The sequence below is a fragment of the Neoarius graeffei genome, chromosome 25 (genome assembly GCF_027579695.1).
Source record: "Neoarius graeffei isolate fNeoGra1 chromosome 25, fNeoGra1.pri, whole genome shotgun sequence".
Lineage (NCBI taxonomy): Eukaryota > Metazoa > Chordata > Actinopteri > Siluriformes > Ariidae > Neoarius > Neoarius graeffei.
In genome coordinates, this window is record NC_083593.1 from 7,803,681 (window position 1) to 7,823,007 (window position 19,327).

Here is a 19,327-nt window from a genome sequence, read left to right on the forward strand (position 1 = left end):
CTTCAAGATGTGCGCCACAAGCACAAGCTGCCCTCGTAACCAACCTTAAACACAAACGTTCACACTAAGAGGTGGAAATGTAGGACACGTTTATGAAATTGTGAAATTCACCTTTTCAGAATGTCATGCAGAGGGGAACCGTCAGGGCCTTCTAGGCCTTCAGACAAGCCCAAACATATCAGCATTTCGAATGTTGTATTTAATTCCTTTCATTGATTCTAATTCGGCCTCGTTTTCTATCAAATTTTCTTCATAAATGAAAACTGTCCTGAAAACATTACAGTGAGAGATTTTTATTTGTTGGCTGAGAAGAGTTTAGAGCTGCTCACTCATTGGTTAGGGCTTCATTGCCGGGACAGAAGGCCATGGCAGCGTATGTTCATGTAGGAATTGACCAGATGAATTAATTAACCAATCAGATTTTGATTTATAGTGGGAGGGACCAAAAATGTATCGCCCTAGGCCTGCTCGAAGGCCAACACGAGCTTAACCATGAGTCGGCGCTGCAGTGCAGTAACCTTCCAGCCGGTGTAGCGTTGATTGCTAATAAAGCAGTCGAGCCAGTGCTATCGAGAGCTACAGGCTAACGACCGAGAAACTAAGAACTAAGATTTCTGTCTCCAGACTCTTCTTGCACGCTCGCTACAGTATTTTTCACTCAGGCTTAAGTATTCGTTTCCCTCCGTAACTTACTTTTTTAAAATAAACATCGGCGGCTACACACAACAGAGCGACCTGACACCCTGCTGCTAATCCCTTTCAAAATCCTTTGCCCTGTTGCTTTTTTTGGTGTCTGGCTAAGTTTTGGCTGAGCTCAAGTCCCAGCTCTAATAGCCACGTTCGCCACTGATGTCACGCTATTTTTAGTGTAACTTTTAAATTGGTTTTTGGTATATGGGTCAGTCCATGAAATGTTACTTTTCATTGGTCCGGGTTTACATAATCATTTCATCTTTAATTTCCATGATTTAAAGAAATATTTAGCAGATTATCCATAAATATTGTTTGAAGAAATAAAATAAATAAAAAAAATGAAGTTTTCTTTTGAAATAAAGAAACGTGAAACATTTTCTTCCCCTGTGACTGGACACGGATGACACGTTTTTTGTGACATGGAATATTTGCTGACTTTGAGCTTAAATAAACCTTCATTACTTTCTGAGAATTTCAATAAAATTAGTTTCATGGTACTTGCAATTTAGTTTTACACTCAAATAATAAAGTTAAGAAGGTTCTATAAACTATTTAGCTTCGAATTCATCCACTAAAAATAGGTTGTGAACGTAACATTGCGATGTCCTACCGTGTTACGTTAGAAACCAGGCTTATAAAAAATGATAAAACGAGTTGAAATCATGATTGATGTTTTTAATATAAAGAAGAATATACTATAAAACGATGTAGGTAGAAAGAAATTTAAACAAACGGCAATAAAAGAAATTATCGATGTTTTTTTCTCACATCCTAACTTGGCGTCCACTCACTTCCTGGTTCGTTCACAACCTGCGAGACCTATTTACTCAATCTAGGTCAGCTGAACTGACGCGAGATAACTTCTCGCGAGATCTCACACACCACAACACGTGCTCTAGAGAAGCGCAGATATAAGTGTGACTAAGTAAAGTAATGAATTCAATAATCTCATTTACTCCATATAGGATGAAACTGTTTCCTGTTAATGACTGTTGTTATTGTTCAAATCTTAAAGAGATGTTATGAAGTTTGTGAAATACTGGTATTTCATATTTTCAGTGTTTATGATGTCGAACTAATATTTCTAATGAATTCTTATTCAGTGTTAATGTTTAAAGTAAGCAAATAAAAGCAAAAAATTGATTTTATCAATATTTTTCCTTTATTTTTAAAAGCTTGTTCGTGTCCTTGTTACATTAGCAACCGGGGGCCGCATTACAGAAAGTTCCTAACTTGAGAATCTCATCTTATCTGTCTAGTTCCCGTGGCAACGGCACTTTAGGATCATATTTAGGAAAAGGCTATTACAGAACAGCCGTTCCTAACTCTGTTGTCCTGTCCTATCTCAAGTTAAGAAAAGTGTATTACAGAAGCATCCTAACTTCTAAAAAAACTAAAAAATTCTTAAATACCCGTCCTAACTTTAGGATATCCCCACCGCTGTCCTAACTGTCATTTTTACTGTATAAATCAGCTAGTAGTCTACTATTAGACAGAATGGCAGGTGTTTTGCTTTTGAGGCGACAACAACAACGTAACTGGAATTTGTTTATTGAAAGGCAGTTGGTAGACCAAAACGACGTTTTAAGGTTTGATGACAAAACTTTGATAAATCGCTACCGGTTACCCCGGGCCATGATCATACAGTTAGCTGATAAACTGCGGCCAGATTTAGAGAGGCCGACTCGTTGACATGGGGCTCTCCCGGTTATACTGCAGCTAACAAATGCGCTATCCTCTGCCATTCCCTTTCCTTAGATTCTTTAGTTAACAAAGAACTAAATCTCCCGAACAATATATCCTTGGACCCCTCCACTAACGCTACTAACGTTTGAATTTCATCCGGTTTAAAATTTAAAGCCCGTCGTTGTTTGTCCATACTGTTTACGTCTCTTGTTGTCTCGTGTCAAGTCGTCACTTGTAACAGGGTATTGTTTCTGTTGTAGCAGCTAGCCAGAGATCACTGGACGTTACTTCACGAGACACAGTGTAGCTTTCGTTGCTAGGTAACAGACATTAAAGGCGATCATAGATGTTTCGATCGGTTATTTAGGAATCCTAACTCGAGATAAGATAAGAATCCTAAATGAAGTTAGGATTTGCTTCTGTAATACCAAACTGAAAAGAATCCTATCTCACAGCTGTCCCATCTTAACTTTTGACTTAAGATAGGAACTTTCTGTAATGCCGTCCCGGGTAAATATTTATGGATTTTATCATACATTGTAGAGCAGGAGTTATTTTAACAACTATGTTATATTTTCTTATATGGTCAATGCTTCATGGAAATAAAAGTTGTTTTCAGTTGTAAATTGTTTTAAGTGACTCCCTCTATGTCACATTTTGGTAACCCCATTTCATGGACTGACCCATATAACGTATAGGTAGGGAGAAGACTTAAACTGAATCCTTAATCTGATTCGGTTCCTTTGGTAAATCAGCCACATGTACAGTCGAGTCCCTGAAGAGTCATGAATTGAATCTGATTGGTCAGAAGGTTGGTTAATTTTCTATCGCAGCAGCTCTGACAGTAGTTCTGGCCGTAATACAAATCACAGGTTTCTACTGATGCATTCATTCAAAAAGAAATGGCACAGGACCCTGCGCAATGGAATAAAAATGTGCAGTCGTTGGTACCGTATGGTGAAGTTGTTTTTGGAATATCACTACTGTCCACCATCACACACCTGAGTTGGGCACGATGAGGTGTCCTCCGAGGGAGTTGAACGAGCCAAAGGCGGTGCATGACGGGTCCCGGGAGCGCACCAGGCTCTGAGTACGTCGTCCCATGGTGTCGCTGTCGATGAGCGAGTGTGCCAGCTTGGGAGAAAGTTTGGACGAGAAGTCGGAAAGCTCGTCCTGCGGCGTCACCGTGCCTGACGAGTTGTACACTTTGATCTTTAGGTTGGGCAGCGGGTCGAGCAGAGGAGAGTTAGTCATGGGGATTTTGTCAGCCACGTCGTGGAGGGCATAGACCGGACCGCGGTACATGGCCGCCGCCGAGGTCAGGTCAGGTGGTGCGGTCAGGAGATCGGCTAAAGAGAAGACAGCAGACAAGACAAGCTAAGGCTACATTCCAACTTCTATCTCTGGATTCTTCTACACTAAAAACGCACATTGATAAAACTTGCTGAATTCATGCTGAGTTTATCTCAAGAAGAAAAGAAATGCATCACAATGGAAAAATAACTTCGTTCCACCCGAATAAGTTCCAAATCTGTGCTCAAATCAGAATTTAAGGGAGTTGTACTCAATAACGTACAATATGACTTGGGTAGTCAGTGACATGGACAGGCTTTAATTTTCAAACAAATTTTGCATACACTGTACACACACAGTCTTGCCTATAAATACCCGGGGGAAATGATGGGAAAATTGTCATTATTGAAGATGCCACGCCTAAGCCAAAATCAACGTGAACAGGCCATCGGGATGTTGCGTGCCGGAAGTACACAGACAGAGGTCGCCCGGCACTTCGGTGTTCATCGTTCGACCATTTCCCGTTTGAGTCAGCGTTACAGACAGACAGGGAGCACCAGGGATCGTCCACGCCCTGGTCAGCCTCGAGTCACGGTGCCAGTTCAGGATCAGCACATCAGGCTAGCTCACCTCCGTGACAGATTCCTGACACCCTCAGTCACTGCTGCTGAGACCCCTGGACGACACAGACCCAGAATCTCCAGCATGACGGTCCGAACATGGACCAACTGTCACTTTGAAATTTTTTATTGTGAATTAATTCTTGAGTTTGACAATAAATGTCCTTTATCGATGTTTCAAGATGTGTGCGCATTACATACAATATCATAAATTTCAAATATATGCATGGATCTAAAGTGATATCGTGTTGAATTCCATTGTGCGTTTTTAAAGTTACTTAGTATATATGCAACAAATCACTTTATTATTTTATTTTCGTCATTTAATTTGATGCATACCATCAAGTATTCTATCTATGAAGTACATACAAATTGGGAATATCAACATACGGGCTACAGTGAGTAATTATTTCGTTGGTGTAGCTGAAAAAACAAGAAGTGCAATCTAAAGACTTATTTTCTACTTTTCGGTAAGAAGGTACTACGGACCATTTTGGCGTCTAAAGCAAACTTCTCCCTACCACGGACACAAAGTCACTGCTTGTCACTTCCTCACTCTCTGAAGCTCCTGCGAGGTTTTTCAGTGCTGCAGGTCGGAGTTTTGGGTGCTGTGCTTTGGGCACCAGATGGCATCCTTATTAACGAGTTAATCCCTTCGCAGGTACACAGATGAATACGCGTCGGCGTGCTGAGTGGGAGTGGCGGCCATGCTGAGCGTTCTTCCTCCTCACAGCCCTCTCCTCACACGCACACACACGTGCTTCATTCCTGCACTTGTGCCTCCATGACGACAATTACGGCAACCTGATGGGTGCTACACTAAGTGCTAAGTGCTAGTCGGAGGTCTTGTGGAGAACGTTTTCTCGCGCACCACAGAATTGTTCCCGAAATTCTCGAGACTTGTGATGGACAGCATCATGTTCGCCGCGTCGTTTCGGATCCCAAATGTTAAGTTTGCTATCTACGATCCGTTATCTTTGCAACTCCGCCTGTATTGATTTTACACATCGACGCGGACTGAGAACATCAGGGGAATGCCGAGCCCTTGTATTTAGCTCGGTCTGCCTGCATTCGTCAGTGTTTTACCTTGTTTCCACAACACCTTTCAGTCGGCTCGGTGTAGATGATATCTAATTATCATCGAACGTGGCGTGCAAGCGGAGCTAATTATGGCTTCATGATAACTTGCAGACTGCCATCACGTCAAAGTGACAAGCATTCTAATGGCGTCTTGGCAGAAACATCACCTACATGCCTTTTCCCTCCACCCCTTTCCATTCTCTCTTTTGTGCTTTCCTGTCTCCGTGGAAGCGGGACAAACAGACACGCCTGAATTATGAATGTGTCATCACGGCTCCTGCGTGAGGCTTCTGACGCGTATCAATTCTCAGTCTTCCACCGTCACCTCCGTCTGCATTCATCACTCTACAGGCTCCTTTTTTGCATCGGGGTGGCATTGAGAAAATGCTTGGGGATGGACGGGACCGAAACATCCGCAATTTAAAATACGAGCTAAATCGAGACACACCTGTTCGAGCCGTCTTGATGCTGACTGGCTGGAAGCCGCCGTTGAGAGCCGAGGAATCGATGATGTCCGAGTCAAAGTTGCGATGGTTCTTGCGGTAAACAATGAGGGTCACGATGACCGAGATGACCAAGCACATGATTACGGCGATGACGATGCCCACGTAGAGAGCCACGTTGTCTGTGCTTGGGGCAGCTGTGGGTTTAAAACAAAAGACAGAAAGGAAATGAACAGAAGACAAAGATAAGTTCTAATGGCTTTGAACTAAACGGCTGTAGAGATCAAAACCGAATCACTGCTGATTGATAGCACTTTCATTAAAACTGTGTGTCAAATTAGGAAGGAGATGCTGCCTGGGTGCCAATATCCTGTTCCCAGATAGCTTGGGATATTAATAAATGCAAGACTTCATTACCTTCTACGGAGTGAACGGCACTTCCTGACTGGAATTCAAAGGAACTCATTTAAGATCAGTGAATGAGGTGTTGTGTATACAGCAGGTGGAAAGGATTGAGAAATGAAAACCTAGATGGCTTCTGTCGCTCATATAAACCAGTCCCATCGTAAGAGCCTATCGTAAAGCAATCCATCCGACCTGTTTTCCCTGAACAGACAACCGCTGACGTGGATGTATTTACAACAATGTATTTACAATGCAAATTCAATTCACCTTTCAAGCAGAAAATTCACAGCACTCTAATCATTACAACCTGCCCTTTTAAAGGATAAAGGAAAGACGGATGTAATGCTGTACAGCACATTAAAGAGAGAGGTTCTCAGAGGCCAGTGTGCATTAAGAAACGGTAAGAAAAGAGCCAGTGACCACTGGGTAAGGAATAAAACACAGGATGGTTCTTGTGGTAAACGAAGAGCGCCATGGTGGTGGAGATGACGAAGCGTGTCATGGTGGAGGAAAATTATAACCATCCAGAAGTTGATCGTTTTCCTCGAACAGCACAACTACTCAAGTTTTTCTTTTTCCATTTCTTTTCTTATACCACCCCCAGTGGTTTTTAATTCATGGACAATTATATAAACGTCTCATCCTTCACAATCCTTTCTCCATCTTTTACTCTTCTCTTGAAGTCAATAAGACGACAAAAGTTGCTGGTTGAACGTTTTTCCAGCCTGAAATACTTTCCATAAATATCAAACAAACCTCCGAACGCAAACGCACACCTTTCGTGACCCGGCTCCAGTCTTCACTGCGCTTGATCTGTTCTGAAAAATCCGAAATGTGGTGCATGTATCGAAAATCATAAATACTACAGCTGTAGGTATTGGCAACTCTGGGTCATGTGAAAAGTATCATTATTATACATACAGGATGCTTTTTCGATGGAAGAAAAATGTGTGTTCTGTTCTCTTCTAGCAGGTTTCATTCATTCGGTTTGATAGCATGCGGTATTGTTAGCTAGGGTGCATCAGTTGCCCCCTAAAACTGAAAAGTTCCTCCGATCATGATGCGTTTTTGTTTTTATGTTCCTTTTGGTAAGAAAACACACTGGGTGAAATATTTTGACACAATTCAAAAGTTTAATGGTGGCACCAGGAGCTCAGTTATGGAAAAAGCTGCTTGACTTTTATGACAAAATTTCGATCACTTTTCATGAAACATTACGGCACCTTATAGAATATACGAAATATCTTGGATGCACATTTTTAGTCCATATTCTAAATATATTATCAAGCACAGTTTGAGTTTTCGCTGTTCATTGAATCATTGTTCAACTACTTTTAAACAATACAAATGTATTATGAATCACATTAATGCTTCTCAATCCCTTGCAAAGGTTCTTAACATGATCTCTGGGTCACAAGAAATCAATAAATGGAGTCCAACATTGTGATTCAAACCTTACGCGAAAACATAAAATAAGCGTTTTTTTTGGCAAAAAAAATGAACCTCATGGTGCCGCCATTAGACTTTTGAATATGCTCAAAAAATTTTACAGGATGTCTTTATCGGTGAAAAGGAACACCCGAACAAAAATACATCAGATTTTATGAAAGTGAGGGCAACTGATGCACCCTATTGTTAGCATATCACTTTATCCTACGTGTATTTACGTCACTCTACCCAATGGAGAATGAGCGTTGAATATGGTTTACAGTTGAATATTGCATGGTTGTCAAGACAACATGACGTCACACGTTGGAGCTGATGCGAATATCCAACGAGAGAGTTTTCTGCTGCACGGCAGCAGCATTTCTTTTTTCGCTGGGAAAGAAAAAAAGACGCGTCGAACACACAAAAAGCCACCAAAACTTCATTAGATGTTCTTCAAGAGAAAAACATACCAACGGATATCGAAAACCTGGAAAAGGGACACATTGGAGATGTAAAACTTCCATGCTAGCGAGCGGCTGTGATGGTTTGTAAATAAACATGGCGGCCAGGTTTTGACAGAATTTTGAAAGAGAAAGGCGCGTTGAACACCCAAAAGGAATGTGTATGTATAATAATAATAATAATAATGGGCGGCACGGTGGTGTAGTGGTTAGCGCTGTCGCCTCACAATAAGAAGGTCCGGGTTTGAGCCCCGTGGCCGGCGAGGGCCTTTCTGTGCGGAGTTTGCATGTTCTCCCCGTGTCCGCGTGGGTTTCCTCCGGGTGCTCCGGTTTCCCCCACAGTCCAAAGACATGCAGGTTAGGTTAACTGGTGACTCTAAATTGAGCGTAGGTGTGAATGTGAGTGTGAATGGTTGTCTGTGTCTATGTGTCAGCCCTGTGATGGCCTGGCGACTTGTCCAGGGTGTACCCCGCCTTTCGCCCGTAGTCAGCTGGGATAGGCTCCAGCTTGCCTGCGACCCTGTAGAAGGATAAAGCGGCTAGAGATAATGAGATGAGATAATAATAATAATAATAATAATGCCTGGCTTTTTTTTAATGGTATATCAGATATATTCCATTCAGCTAGCATGATACTGAACTCGTCTTCGACTTGTTCGATATCATGCTAGCTGAATAGAATATATCCGATATACCATGGAAAAACCCCAGCCAATATTATTTAATTATACAGCTATTACTTGTATGTATAATATCTCGGCTTTGAATATAAAGAACGAATTAACGTTCTCATACAGTGCCTCGAGAAAGACCTACATTTCTCCCAAACTCACTCTATCACTCTGACTTCGCTTATAAAATCGAGAAATTGGGAAATACCCCCGTTTCACATTCCACCCCCACACCCCTCTTCTCTCTGTATTGTTTCTTTCCAGCTGCAAAAATCTATTCATGTTTATAAGGGGCCAAGGGCCACAGCTATGCGCCTACTGACAAGCATTATGGCACTTTTGTCCTTGCGATAATTGTGATGAATAATTGTGATTCAGCGTCAAAGCCACCTGTCAAGCGTGGGGGAAATGAGTCCACTTTCCAAGGTGTTCAAATGGCACGGGGCGACGAGAACAGCTCTTTTCTCAGAACACGAAGCGGCGCCGATGCCTACATGAACAAGCTGGTAAGGGCTATTGATTCCTCCATCAACCTTAAATGGGACATAATCAACCCCTCGTGTGTGACACGGAAAGGCTGAATGGATTTGTGCGCCCAATTCTGTCATTTGCACTCGCACCAAACTCCGAAGTGGGGCGCAGGATCGTGGGAGTGCATAAATTAGCTTTGCACTTAAACGGTAACTCGTAGAGTCGATATCTGTAGTTCTATACATGACCACTGGGTGGCAGTAGCAACCATAAAAGCCGATTTCTATGTTCAGTTCTATGGAGAATGTTGCACATCTTCATCATGCATTTAAAAAAAAAAGAAGCTTACTGTCCTCTAAGCCATGCTTCCTGCAAATGCTTAATGATGCATAGCGACGAAGTTTCACAGAAAACTTTGGAGTGGAGGATGAATACGTTTGGTTAACATTTTGACTGAATGACATGAACAAGAGCTCTCACTCGCATCTTCTACCACTGGCCTGGTTTTGCCTCTCAAGGCTGCTTGGATTTGCTTTTAATTAAAGCTCGAGTGAGGAAAAACAGAAGGATGATGTTCTGTTTGTGTGTGTGTAAGATCATATCACTGGCTCTTTTTTTTTTTTTTTTTTTTTTTAAATCAGCATCTCACTGGCGCTCACTGGCTTTAATCACTGTGACATCCCAAATTAATCTTTCCTAATGGGAGCCTTGCCCGCTAAACCTGACTGCTCTGACCTCTATGCTCACACTCCGGACCTTACATGGTCACGGACTCAATCGGATACGGATTAAATTAATCATATCCCGAGCCACGTGGCGATCTTTTCACCGAGAGTGGTCTGGAAACAGGTTCTAAGATGGCACGGATAAAGGCGCTTGCGAGTTTCTCCTCCTGACTCATGGTGCTGATTTGGTCACTGACGCACCAGGAACTGATCCCATCGATCGCCCTGTGATCTCGGTAAGCCGGTGGAGGTGATCTGAGGTGTTGATTATCTGCCAGGTTTTAAGCCTAAGCAGTCCGACACTTTCTGTGGAGATTATCCAATGAGGCGTGAGTCAGGTTTGGGTTATGAGTAAGCTGTTTATTTTTATTTCAGATGTGCAAATCTCTTTTTGTATTATGAATAAACTCCAGTCAGTAGCCATTACAGCTCTCAGGAGTAAAACGGAGGCTTTTTTTTTTTTTTTAAACAAGGATATCCGAATAAGCAGCTCAAATCCAGGAGTAATAAGAGAGAAAGGAAAGAGAGTAATGAAAGTGTAGAGATTGTGATCTGAACGCGGCTTTGCTGTAAAACCTCCCTGTGGTTATTTAACGTACATCTCTTCAACCTGGCAATCTTCCACACACACACACACATCTGATGATAAAGGAGGCAAAGACGGCGGAGGAAAGGCTGTGGAGGGGGCTAGTGAATGTATCACTTAGATTAATACATTTCTTTGAACACGAGTGATCACAGGTAGAGGCAGAGAGAGAAATAATAGAGTCTGGAAATGAGAGAAAAAAACAATAGGGTTATTGAGCGGTTGGCCCGTGTGTGTGTGTGTGTGTGTGTGTGTGAGGATGGTGGAAAGAGTCAGCGCTCGTCTTCCTCAGCCAGTGATCACAGCAGCCGAGTGTGAAAGAGGCACGCAGTGCAGCAACCGCTGCCCCCGGGCGAGAGAGAGAGAGAGAGAGACTGGAGAATTCTATCACTCTATCAACACATTCAGTGGATGAAACAAATGCAAAAGTAAAGGTGAGATGAAGGAGAGTGGGTGATACATTGAGAGAACTAGAAAAATGAGTAAATATAGAAGGAAGAGGTGAATAGGGAAAAAAATCAAATCAAAACTCACATGGATATCCATAATCATCACTCTTGCCTTTTGGTTCAGAGGACTTCTGATATAGGGAACCTTCAGGAGGAAAAAAAAAAGGGGGAATGGGGTGGGGGGGTTGAAAAAAAAAAATCAAATTTAACACAACTTTGACTGAACAAAGCTCAGACACGGAAACAAAGGCAAGAGTAATGGTAATGCAAAACAGCCATTCTTCTCCATTTGGTGTCACTTTGGTCCGTCTCTCTCTGCTCTTTACTCTCGCTCTCCAGACGGGTGAGGGTTTTTTTTTTTGGGGGGGTGTTACTGGATAGCGTGCGCCAATGTCACCATCCGTCAGGCACGTTTTAGTGCTTCATTAGGACTAATGATTTCGCACAATGGATTGTCTTAAGCTGATAAACAGTCTCTGAGTCAATGAGTCAAAGGCACTTAGGGCCCAACATCTGCCAAGCAGGCCCTGAGAAATCGCTCTTCTCGTTTTCTTTTCGTACTCTCTCTTGCACTCAGTGTGTGGAGGTGGACGCCATTAGCACATGGGCCTCTCGCTAATGTAGCATGCTGGAAAGGGTGCTAAATCAAATCGGCGCTGAGTAGAACAGCCGAGCGATGGGGCCTGACAAGTTCAGTATCGACATACACATTCTCTCTGTATGAGTTTATGACAGAGACGCTCAGGGATGCATATATTTGAATTTTAATTAAAAAAAAATGCAGTGCATAATAAAGTGACGTGATGAAACGAGAAATAATAATAATAATAATAATAATAAAAGCAGGCAGGTATATCAACAGATGGAGTAATTGATGGCTGGACGGATGGTGAATTTACTGCCATGTAATCAAACATGAAGGAGCGAGAGACAGCGCAAACTTTAGACACAGGATGAGAGAGAGAGAGCTGGAAAACAGAGATATTGGATATGAGATGAATGCTGTGACTTATGGCCAGAACATATGTCTTACACGCTGTGTGATATCAGACTCCAGTGAGTGATCATCAGCTAGCTTTTCTTTCTTTCTTTCTTTCTTTCTTTTTGGCCAAAACAGCTGGATACACATCGTCTAGTTCTCAGACATGACATCGTGCTTCAGACAGGGCAGTGAAAAGCGTCTCACAAGTGATTAGGGAGTGTTTTCGATGATCGCGTCTTTTTAAACTGAAATCAATTGCGCTGTAATTCTGCTACAAATTAAAGGAAATAAAATGAAACAATGTTAAAGTGTTTTAATAAGGTGCCACCAAAACAACTTCAATGAGCCTCAGCATTGATTCTGCTTGAGAACTGAACACCACCATTCCTCCAAAAGATATTCCCTCAGTTGGTGTTTTTGATGCTGGTCGACGATTTTGATTAGAGCTGTTGCTGTCATTAAAGTCACTCTAGAATAATTTCCAGAACTGTTCAATTGGATTGAGTTTTTGTGACTCTGAAGGCCATCGCATATACTGTATATAACCCCAATTCCAAAGAAGTTGGGACGCTGTGTAAACTAAATAAAAACAATGCAGTAATTTGCAAATCATGGAAACCCTGTATTTCATTGAAAATAGTACAAAGACAACATATCAAATGTTGAAACTGAGAAATTGTATTGTTTTTTTTTTTAAATATCTGCTCATTTTGAATTTGATGTCAGCAACACGTTTCAGAAAAGTTGGGACAAGGGCGTGTTTACCACTGTGTTGCATCACCTGTACTTTTAACAACACTCTGTAAACGCTTGGGAACCGAGGAGACCAACTGTTGTAGTTTTGAAAGAGAAGTGTTGCCCTGTTCTTGGCTGATATACAATTTCAGTTCGGGGTCTCCGTTGTCATATTTCGCGCTTTATAATGCGCCAAATGTTTTAAACAGGAGACAGGACTGGACTGCAAGCAAAGGGGGAGTCCCATATACGATTCGTACATTGGGGGAGTGCCTGTTAGAGAGCGCACTTGTCCTGGGCCATCGGCATAGTGAGGTAGGGTAGCCAGTTCCTTTCCTCGCCGCCTTTAACTTCCCCAGTGTTCCCACCAGGTCCCCAATCACTGCTGGGTGGACAGGGAGCGAGCCCCAGATCCCCGTCGAGCCGAGGCTCGAACCAGGGACCGTTTGCTTAGCGGTCAAGCGCTCTAACCACTTGGCCACCTGCGCTCCGACTGGACTGCAGGCAGGCCAGTTTAGCACCTGGGCTCTTTTACTACGGAGCCATGCAGTTTTAACACGTGCAGAAAGTGGTTTGGTATTGCCTTGCTGAAAGAAGGAAGGCCTTCGCTGAAAGAGTTTGGGAAGTCTTTAGGACAGAAGTGATAACAGGAGGTCACTTGTTTCATAGATGTTTTGTGCTATTATAGGAAAATAATCAATTTCAGGTCGGTTTTTGCGTCAGCAGCAACACAGCAATCTATCGTTGATTGATTATTTTCCTATAACAGTACTCCCCACTGAGTGTTTTAGCGCCTTGTTGGTACTGGTATTGTGAAATGGATTTTCATAACAGTTTGCCTTTAATATGATATTCTGATCAAACATCAGTAGACGGCTCAACTTGCACAGAAAACAAAAACCTCTGCAATACAGACTGAGAAGCAGGAGGATTTTCTGTAATGTACTCTGTGTTTCTGCTGCAGTCGTGGTGCTTGAGCAAAAGCTTGTATTTGCCCTTGTGTTCGTGTCTGTCTTGCCCTTTCGGCGAGATCGATATGTCAAGAAAATGTCATTTGTCTGTGGGTTGAGTAATCAAAGCCCTCAACAGGAACATCATAACAAACACAGACTGCTGAAAAAACGCGCGCACACACAAAAAAAGTTCACTCTGAGCGGGAAATCCAAAGCAGATATTTCAATCTGTATTGTATATCAGAATAACAGAAGGATTCAAGAGCAAATCTCTCCAGAATGTCATTTGTGAGGCTCACAAGCAGTCAGGATGTACTCAAGTGCCTTCTGGGAAGAGGAAATCCAAAATTCCATATAAGCGATTTGTAGGAATGGCGAGGCCAAGGCTTCTGTTGAGGGTGAGCTCAGAGTCCGTCTGGAGCAGAGCGAGTTCACGTATTGCACAAAAAAGCCCTGTTCGCAATGATATCTGCAATAATGTGAGCTTTTAGAGAATGTGGATTTCTTCTAAATGCACAGTGAAATGGTCATTAGCATGGACATAAGTGGTTTCACCCTTTTAACTCGGAGAGAGAGGAGGAAAAAAATCAATCAGGGGAAGTGAGCCTAAATCTATATCATTATGGGTTTTATATTCTCCACAAACTGGTCATCAATCTGATACAGAACTAATGCTTTCGCAAAAAAAAAAAAAAAACCTGCGAGAGCACGGAAGAGGATCACACACCCAATAAATCTCGCTTCTTGTAACTCAAGGCTGCGTCGTTGTTGTTGTTTCGTGTGTTTTTTTTTGTTTTTTTTTGGGATGATTATGGCATTATCGATCTGCCGGGATTCCTAATCAATAGGGTTATTAATATGGTCTCATTTACATGTGGAGGCTTTTTCAAATTAATCTGACATCATTAATTGGATTTCGTAATGTCATTAGTGTAATTCGGGGTGTGCTTTTAATCAATCGGCTTTTAATCCTCACAATAATTAAAGTGCAAGTACAAACGTGGATAAATAATATGAAACTAAAAGTGCTTTCAAAGTCATCGCTGTCTCATATATCGAGCAAGAGGATACGGCTTGGAAATGTGACTATATGGTATCAGTATCATGATAAATTACAGCGCAATGTGATGATCAGACAGTAGAATCTATTTAGCAGTAACTGTTGTTATCCTGTGATGGATTGGCGTCCCGTTCGGGATGTTTTCCCGCATCAAGCCCGGTGTTCCTGGGATTGAACCCAGATTCAAGGCAAAACTGAACCAATAAAGTGCTTACTGGAGATGAATTGTACTCATCAAATATTGTATTAAAACAAAACAACAACAACAACAACAAAAAACTTTCTTTTTTTTTGTCTGAAAATGTGGCTCTGTTGCTTTTGTTTTTCTGGCACTTTCTATTGTTTTCTGATCACAAGAATTTATGCAAATACATTTCACAGAGTGCAGTTTTTTTTTTTGCTGCATTCTGTATATAATATATATATATTAAAAAAAAGAAGAAGAAGAAGAAGAAGAAAAAAAGCCAGTTCAGGAAAGAAGGCGATGAGCCTGGATTAAAAAAATAAAATAAATAATAATAATAGGCGGCACGGTGGTGTAGTGGTTAGCGCTGTCGCCTCACAGCAAGAAGGTCCGGGTTCGAGCCCCGTGGCCGGCGAGGGCCTTTCTGTGCGGAGTTTGCATGTTCTCCCCGTGTCCGCGTGGGTTTCCTCCGGGTGCTCCGGTTTCCCCCAAAGACATGCAGGTTAGGTTAACTGGTGGCTCTAAATTGAGCGTAGGTGTGAATGTGAGTGTGAATGGTTGTCTGTGTCTATGTGTCAGCCCTGTGATGGCCTGGCGACTTGTCCAGGGTGTACCCCACCTTTCGCCCGTAGTCAGCTGGGATAGGCTCCAGCTTGCCTGCGACCCTGTAGAAGGATAAAGCGGCTAGAGATAATGTGTGATGTGAATAATAATAATCTCATCTCATCTCATTATCTCTCGCCACTTTATCCTGTCCTACAGGGTCGCAGGCAAGCTGGAGCCTATCCCAGCTGACTACGGGCGAAAGGCGGGGTACACCCTGGACAAGTCGCCAGGTCATCACAGGGCTGACACATAGACACAGACAACCATTCACACTCACATTCACACCTACGGTCAATTTAGAGTCACCAGTTAACCTAACCTGCATGTCTTTGGACTGTGGGGGAAACCGGAGCACCCGGAGGAAACCCACGCGGACACTGGGAGAACATGCAAACTCCGTACAGAAAGGCCCTCGCCGGCCACGGGGCTCGAACCCGGACCTTCTTGCTGTGAGGCGACAGCGCTAACCACTACACCACCGTGCCTAATAATAATAATAAAAGTCTATAATATAAACAAGACAAGGTTTTTACTGTATGCAGCCAAATACAACTATAAAAAAATAAATAAAAAGCTTCTTCAATCATTGCACTCAAATTGCAAAACACGTTCTGGTTTGCAAAAATTCTCTATATTAATGGTATTCTTGTGGAGCACTCCAGAGTTTTAAACTTTTAAGTTTTAAAACTCTGGCAGTTTGTAGCAGAGGTAAGATTTTTTTAAAAAAGTCATCTTGTCAACACATATAATTGGTGCCCCGGAACCAAAAAAGGAAATAAAAAAAAAAAATCAAGTGTGTGACTTTTGGCGCGACTTCTCCATGGCCCCCCGTCTCCTTCCCGTCTCGCTTGCTGCATTTCATGCTTTTTAAATTAGACTCCGGATCATAGTAATCACAGATGCTTAGCAATTCTGAAACTTCTCTCGAAGTACAGTATAATCACGTATCGTTATTTTAAATATAGCTCCTGAATGGTGGGTCTGTGACGGGGGTAATTGCTTTCTGCATTGCTGCGTAGGCTGAGACGGGATTTAACACTCCTGTGTTCTATATTTAGGCTCCATGCTTGCTCGGGATAAACAAAGGTTTGTTTTGGTTTTGTTTCCTGGCTACGGGATCATTTATCTATCCCACATCCAATATCTATAGATCTGCTTTATTGTTAGGGGGCATTAAAAAAAAAAAAAGGAAATGAGAAAGATAAGAAGTAGAGTTTAATAGACTTTTAAGAGGATTATGCTGTATAGTCGTGAAAAAGCGAGTTAAGGAAGAAGAAGAAGAAGGGGAGAGAGGAAGGCATCGTTACTCACTTTGCATGCACAGGCCGTCGGTACAGTTCTTGGATTGAAGCACCATGCCCTCGCAGTCCTTTCCGCCATTTTTTGGAGCTGGCGCGCTGCACTCTCTGCTCCTCCAGTGGGTACACTCCGTCCCACACGTTGACCATTTGCTCCATTCTGTCCACAAACCGTCCACTGGAAATACAGCGAGAAAATGTGTGCCGATGGTGGAGCAAGAACCACAGTCATCTTCATCACCACTCTGAGCTTCAACGCAGCACGATGTCAAGATTTGAATAAAAATTTCCATAAATGCACTCTTCCAAGGATAGGTAAAAGTTCTTCCTAATGGGACAGGGAATCCCTGTCATGGTTTGTCCCCGTCAAGGGTTCTACAAAGAATCTTTTCTCCGAGACCGCAAACCGAACAACTGGCGCTCTAGATGTCACCTTCGTTGTTTCTCAGATGGTGTGCTTCAACAAATCAGTCAACATGTTCAACCTGAAGAAGCTCTGATCTTCTTGAAATAATGTGGTCAATTTGGCGCCATTTTGTCAACTAATTAACTGCTAATTACTCAACAGTTTTTGGTTTCTGTTCTATGCAAATAGAAATGATCATTTTGGAACACTAAAATATTTGGAACATGCTGAAACACAGCATTTTTGGTCAAACTTCAAGCAACAGCTTGTACAATCATCTAAAATTGTAATCTAACACTACGTTCAGACTGCAACCTGAAACGACCCATATCCGATTTGTTGTGAAATCCGATTTTTTTGTTAGGCCGTTCACATTACCAATTATATGAGACTTGTATGCGATCTCCAATATGAACGGAAAACGACCCAAAAGTGTCCCGCATGCGCAAATTGACACGTAATAAGCACATCTACGTAATACGTAAACAAAAAAAAAAGGGCACTCTTCAAGTTTGCAAGTAAAGCATGGAGATGAGGCGAGACCTGGCGATGTGGTTTTTGTGGCGGCGGCGGAACTCGCACAATAATCTGATTAATGTGGGCAGCAGACTAATGAGACCGAAGGTGTCAAATTACTGGAAATTTCCAGAACAATCTTATAATCTTGTAATACAGGATGGTTTAACATCCAGGTCCCTACCAAATCCACCATTAGCTTGATCAATTCTATAAAAGTCTATTTAAATTCTGAAAACTGTACAAATGTTGTTGTTTTCCACCAAAGAGGCGGGATTAGCTAACGCAGAATAGTGACGTTTGTCTCTTGTTGATGACGTGTAGGTCGCATGAAGGCGACCTGTCCGGTCAGACTGCAGTCGCATGTGAAAATAACGGATATGCATCGGAATTAGGACCACGTATCCAAGCGGCCTGGGTCGCATGTGAAAAAATCGGATCTGTGTCGTTCAGATTGTCAATAACAAATCGGATACAGGTCACATATGAGCAAAAAAATCGGATATGGGTCGTTTCAGGGTGCAGTCTGAACGTAGTCTAAGTCAGTTTACAATGCTGGAAATCACACAATATTCAGAATGAGCAGACGATGTGTTCTCGCTGTTCTTTTTGTAGGGTATCCGATTGAAACTGGAAACCTGTATCGAGACGCGACAAAAAAGTGAGCAGGAGGTTATACTTTCAGGCAAGCACGAGTGAATGATCAGGTATGAAGCGCGCAAGGCAAAGAAAGTCGAGATTCATTAACATATTTAAGGTACAGTATTGACTCACTCATCCTTAGTAACTGCCTGGTCAGATTTTGTTGTAGTTTATATTAAGCTATTAGTTTTATAGTTATATTTTGAGACACAGATCCCAACTGAATATGTATCGCAGGCAAGTACATAGAAAAATAACTGTGATTTACAAAACAGTCACGTACGCATCTTTTAGCTGAGGCTCAGGAACTGTCACAGCCCATGCTGACACTGACACTGCTGCCATTTATACTGCTGGGTTTTCCCCTAGTGTTTCCAGGGGCATAGTGGTAGTGATTCATCACATAACATAACATTCTGACATGCCCACTACTCACCATGATCAAAGGTATTATATTTATTTAATTTGCGTTAGCAGCGCTGGCGCAAATTGTTACTCTCACTCAGGAGCTTTCTACTTTATTATTATTATTCTCCTAGCGTTTTTTTAGGACGCCATTTCTCGCTCAGTATTCAGCCAATCATTGCCAAATTTCACATGAAGAATACCACCTCTGGGCTGAATGACGTCGCTACGACTTTTGGTGCTGATCTGGATCACTGAGCCGGATTGATCCATGAAAAGCGGGATTTTTTTCAATCACTTATAACTCTGCCAATTTTCATGATTTTTTTCCCCCAACTTTTCCTCACTAAGCATCATTCTCTATCTCTTACCGTTCCGGATCTATAGGGTCCGGTGACCAGACGTCTTGGTTTGTAACAGCCAGCGCAAATTACTGTGACTTTAGTCATCAAATTCTTATCGTGGTTAACCTGTTTGACTGCTCACTTCAATCGAATGGCTTTAATAAGCCTAATATTTGGGTAGTGAC

The 19,327-nt window shown here is 42.2% G+C and overlaps 1 protein-coding gene across 2 annotated transcripts in view; it reads right to left on the reverse strand.

Annotated features, from left to right (window-relative positions):
• Nucleotides 1–19,327, reverse strand: part of unc5cb (unc-5 netrin receptor Cb) — a 273,678-nt gene that overhangs the window by 32,190 nt on the left and 222,161 nt on the right. For both annotated transcript variants that reach the window (XM_060909499.1, XM_060909500.1), the window contains exons 7-10: nucleotides 16,843–17,007; nucleotides 11,097–11,156; nucleotides 5,821–6,012; nucleotides 3,381–3,728 (exon numbers count right to left, since the gene is read on the reverse strand). In XM_060909499.1, the coding sequence (XP_060765482.1) occupies nucleotides 3,381–3,728; nucleotides 5,821–6,012; nucleotides 11,097–11,156; nucleotides 16,843–17,007 (765 nt within the window). The remainder of the gene's footprint in view (nucleotides 1–3,380; nucleotides 3,729–5,820; nucleotides 6,013–11,096; nucleotides 11,157–16,842; nucleotides 17,008–19,327) is intronic.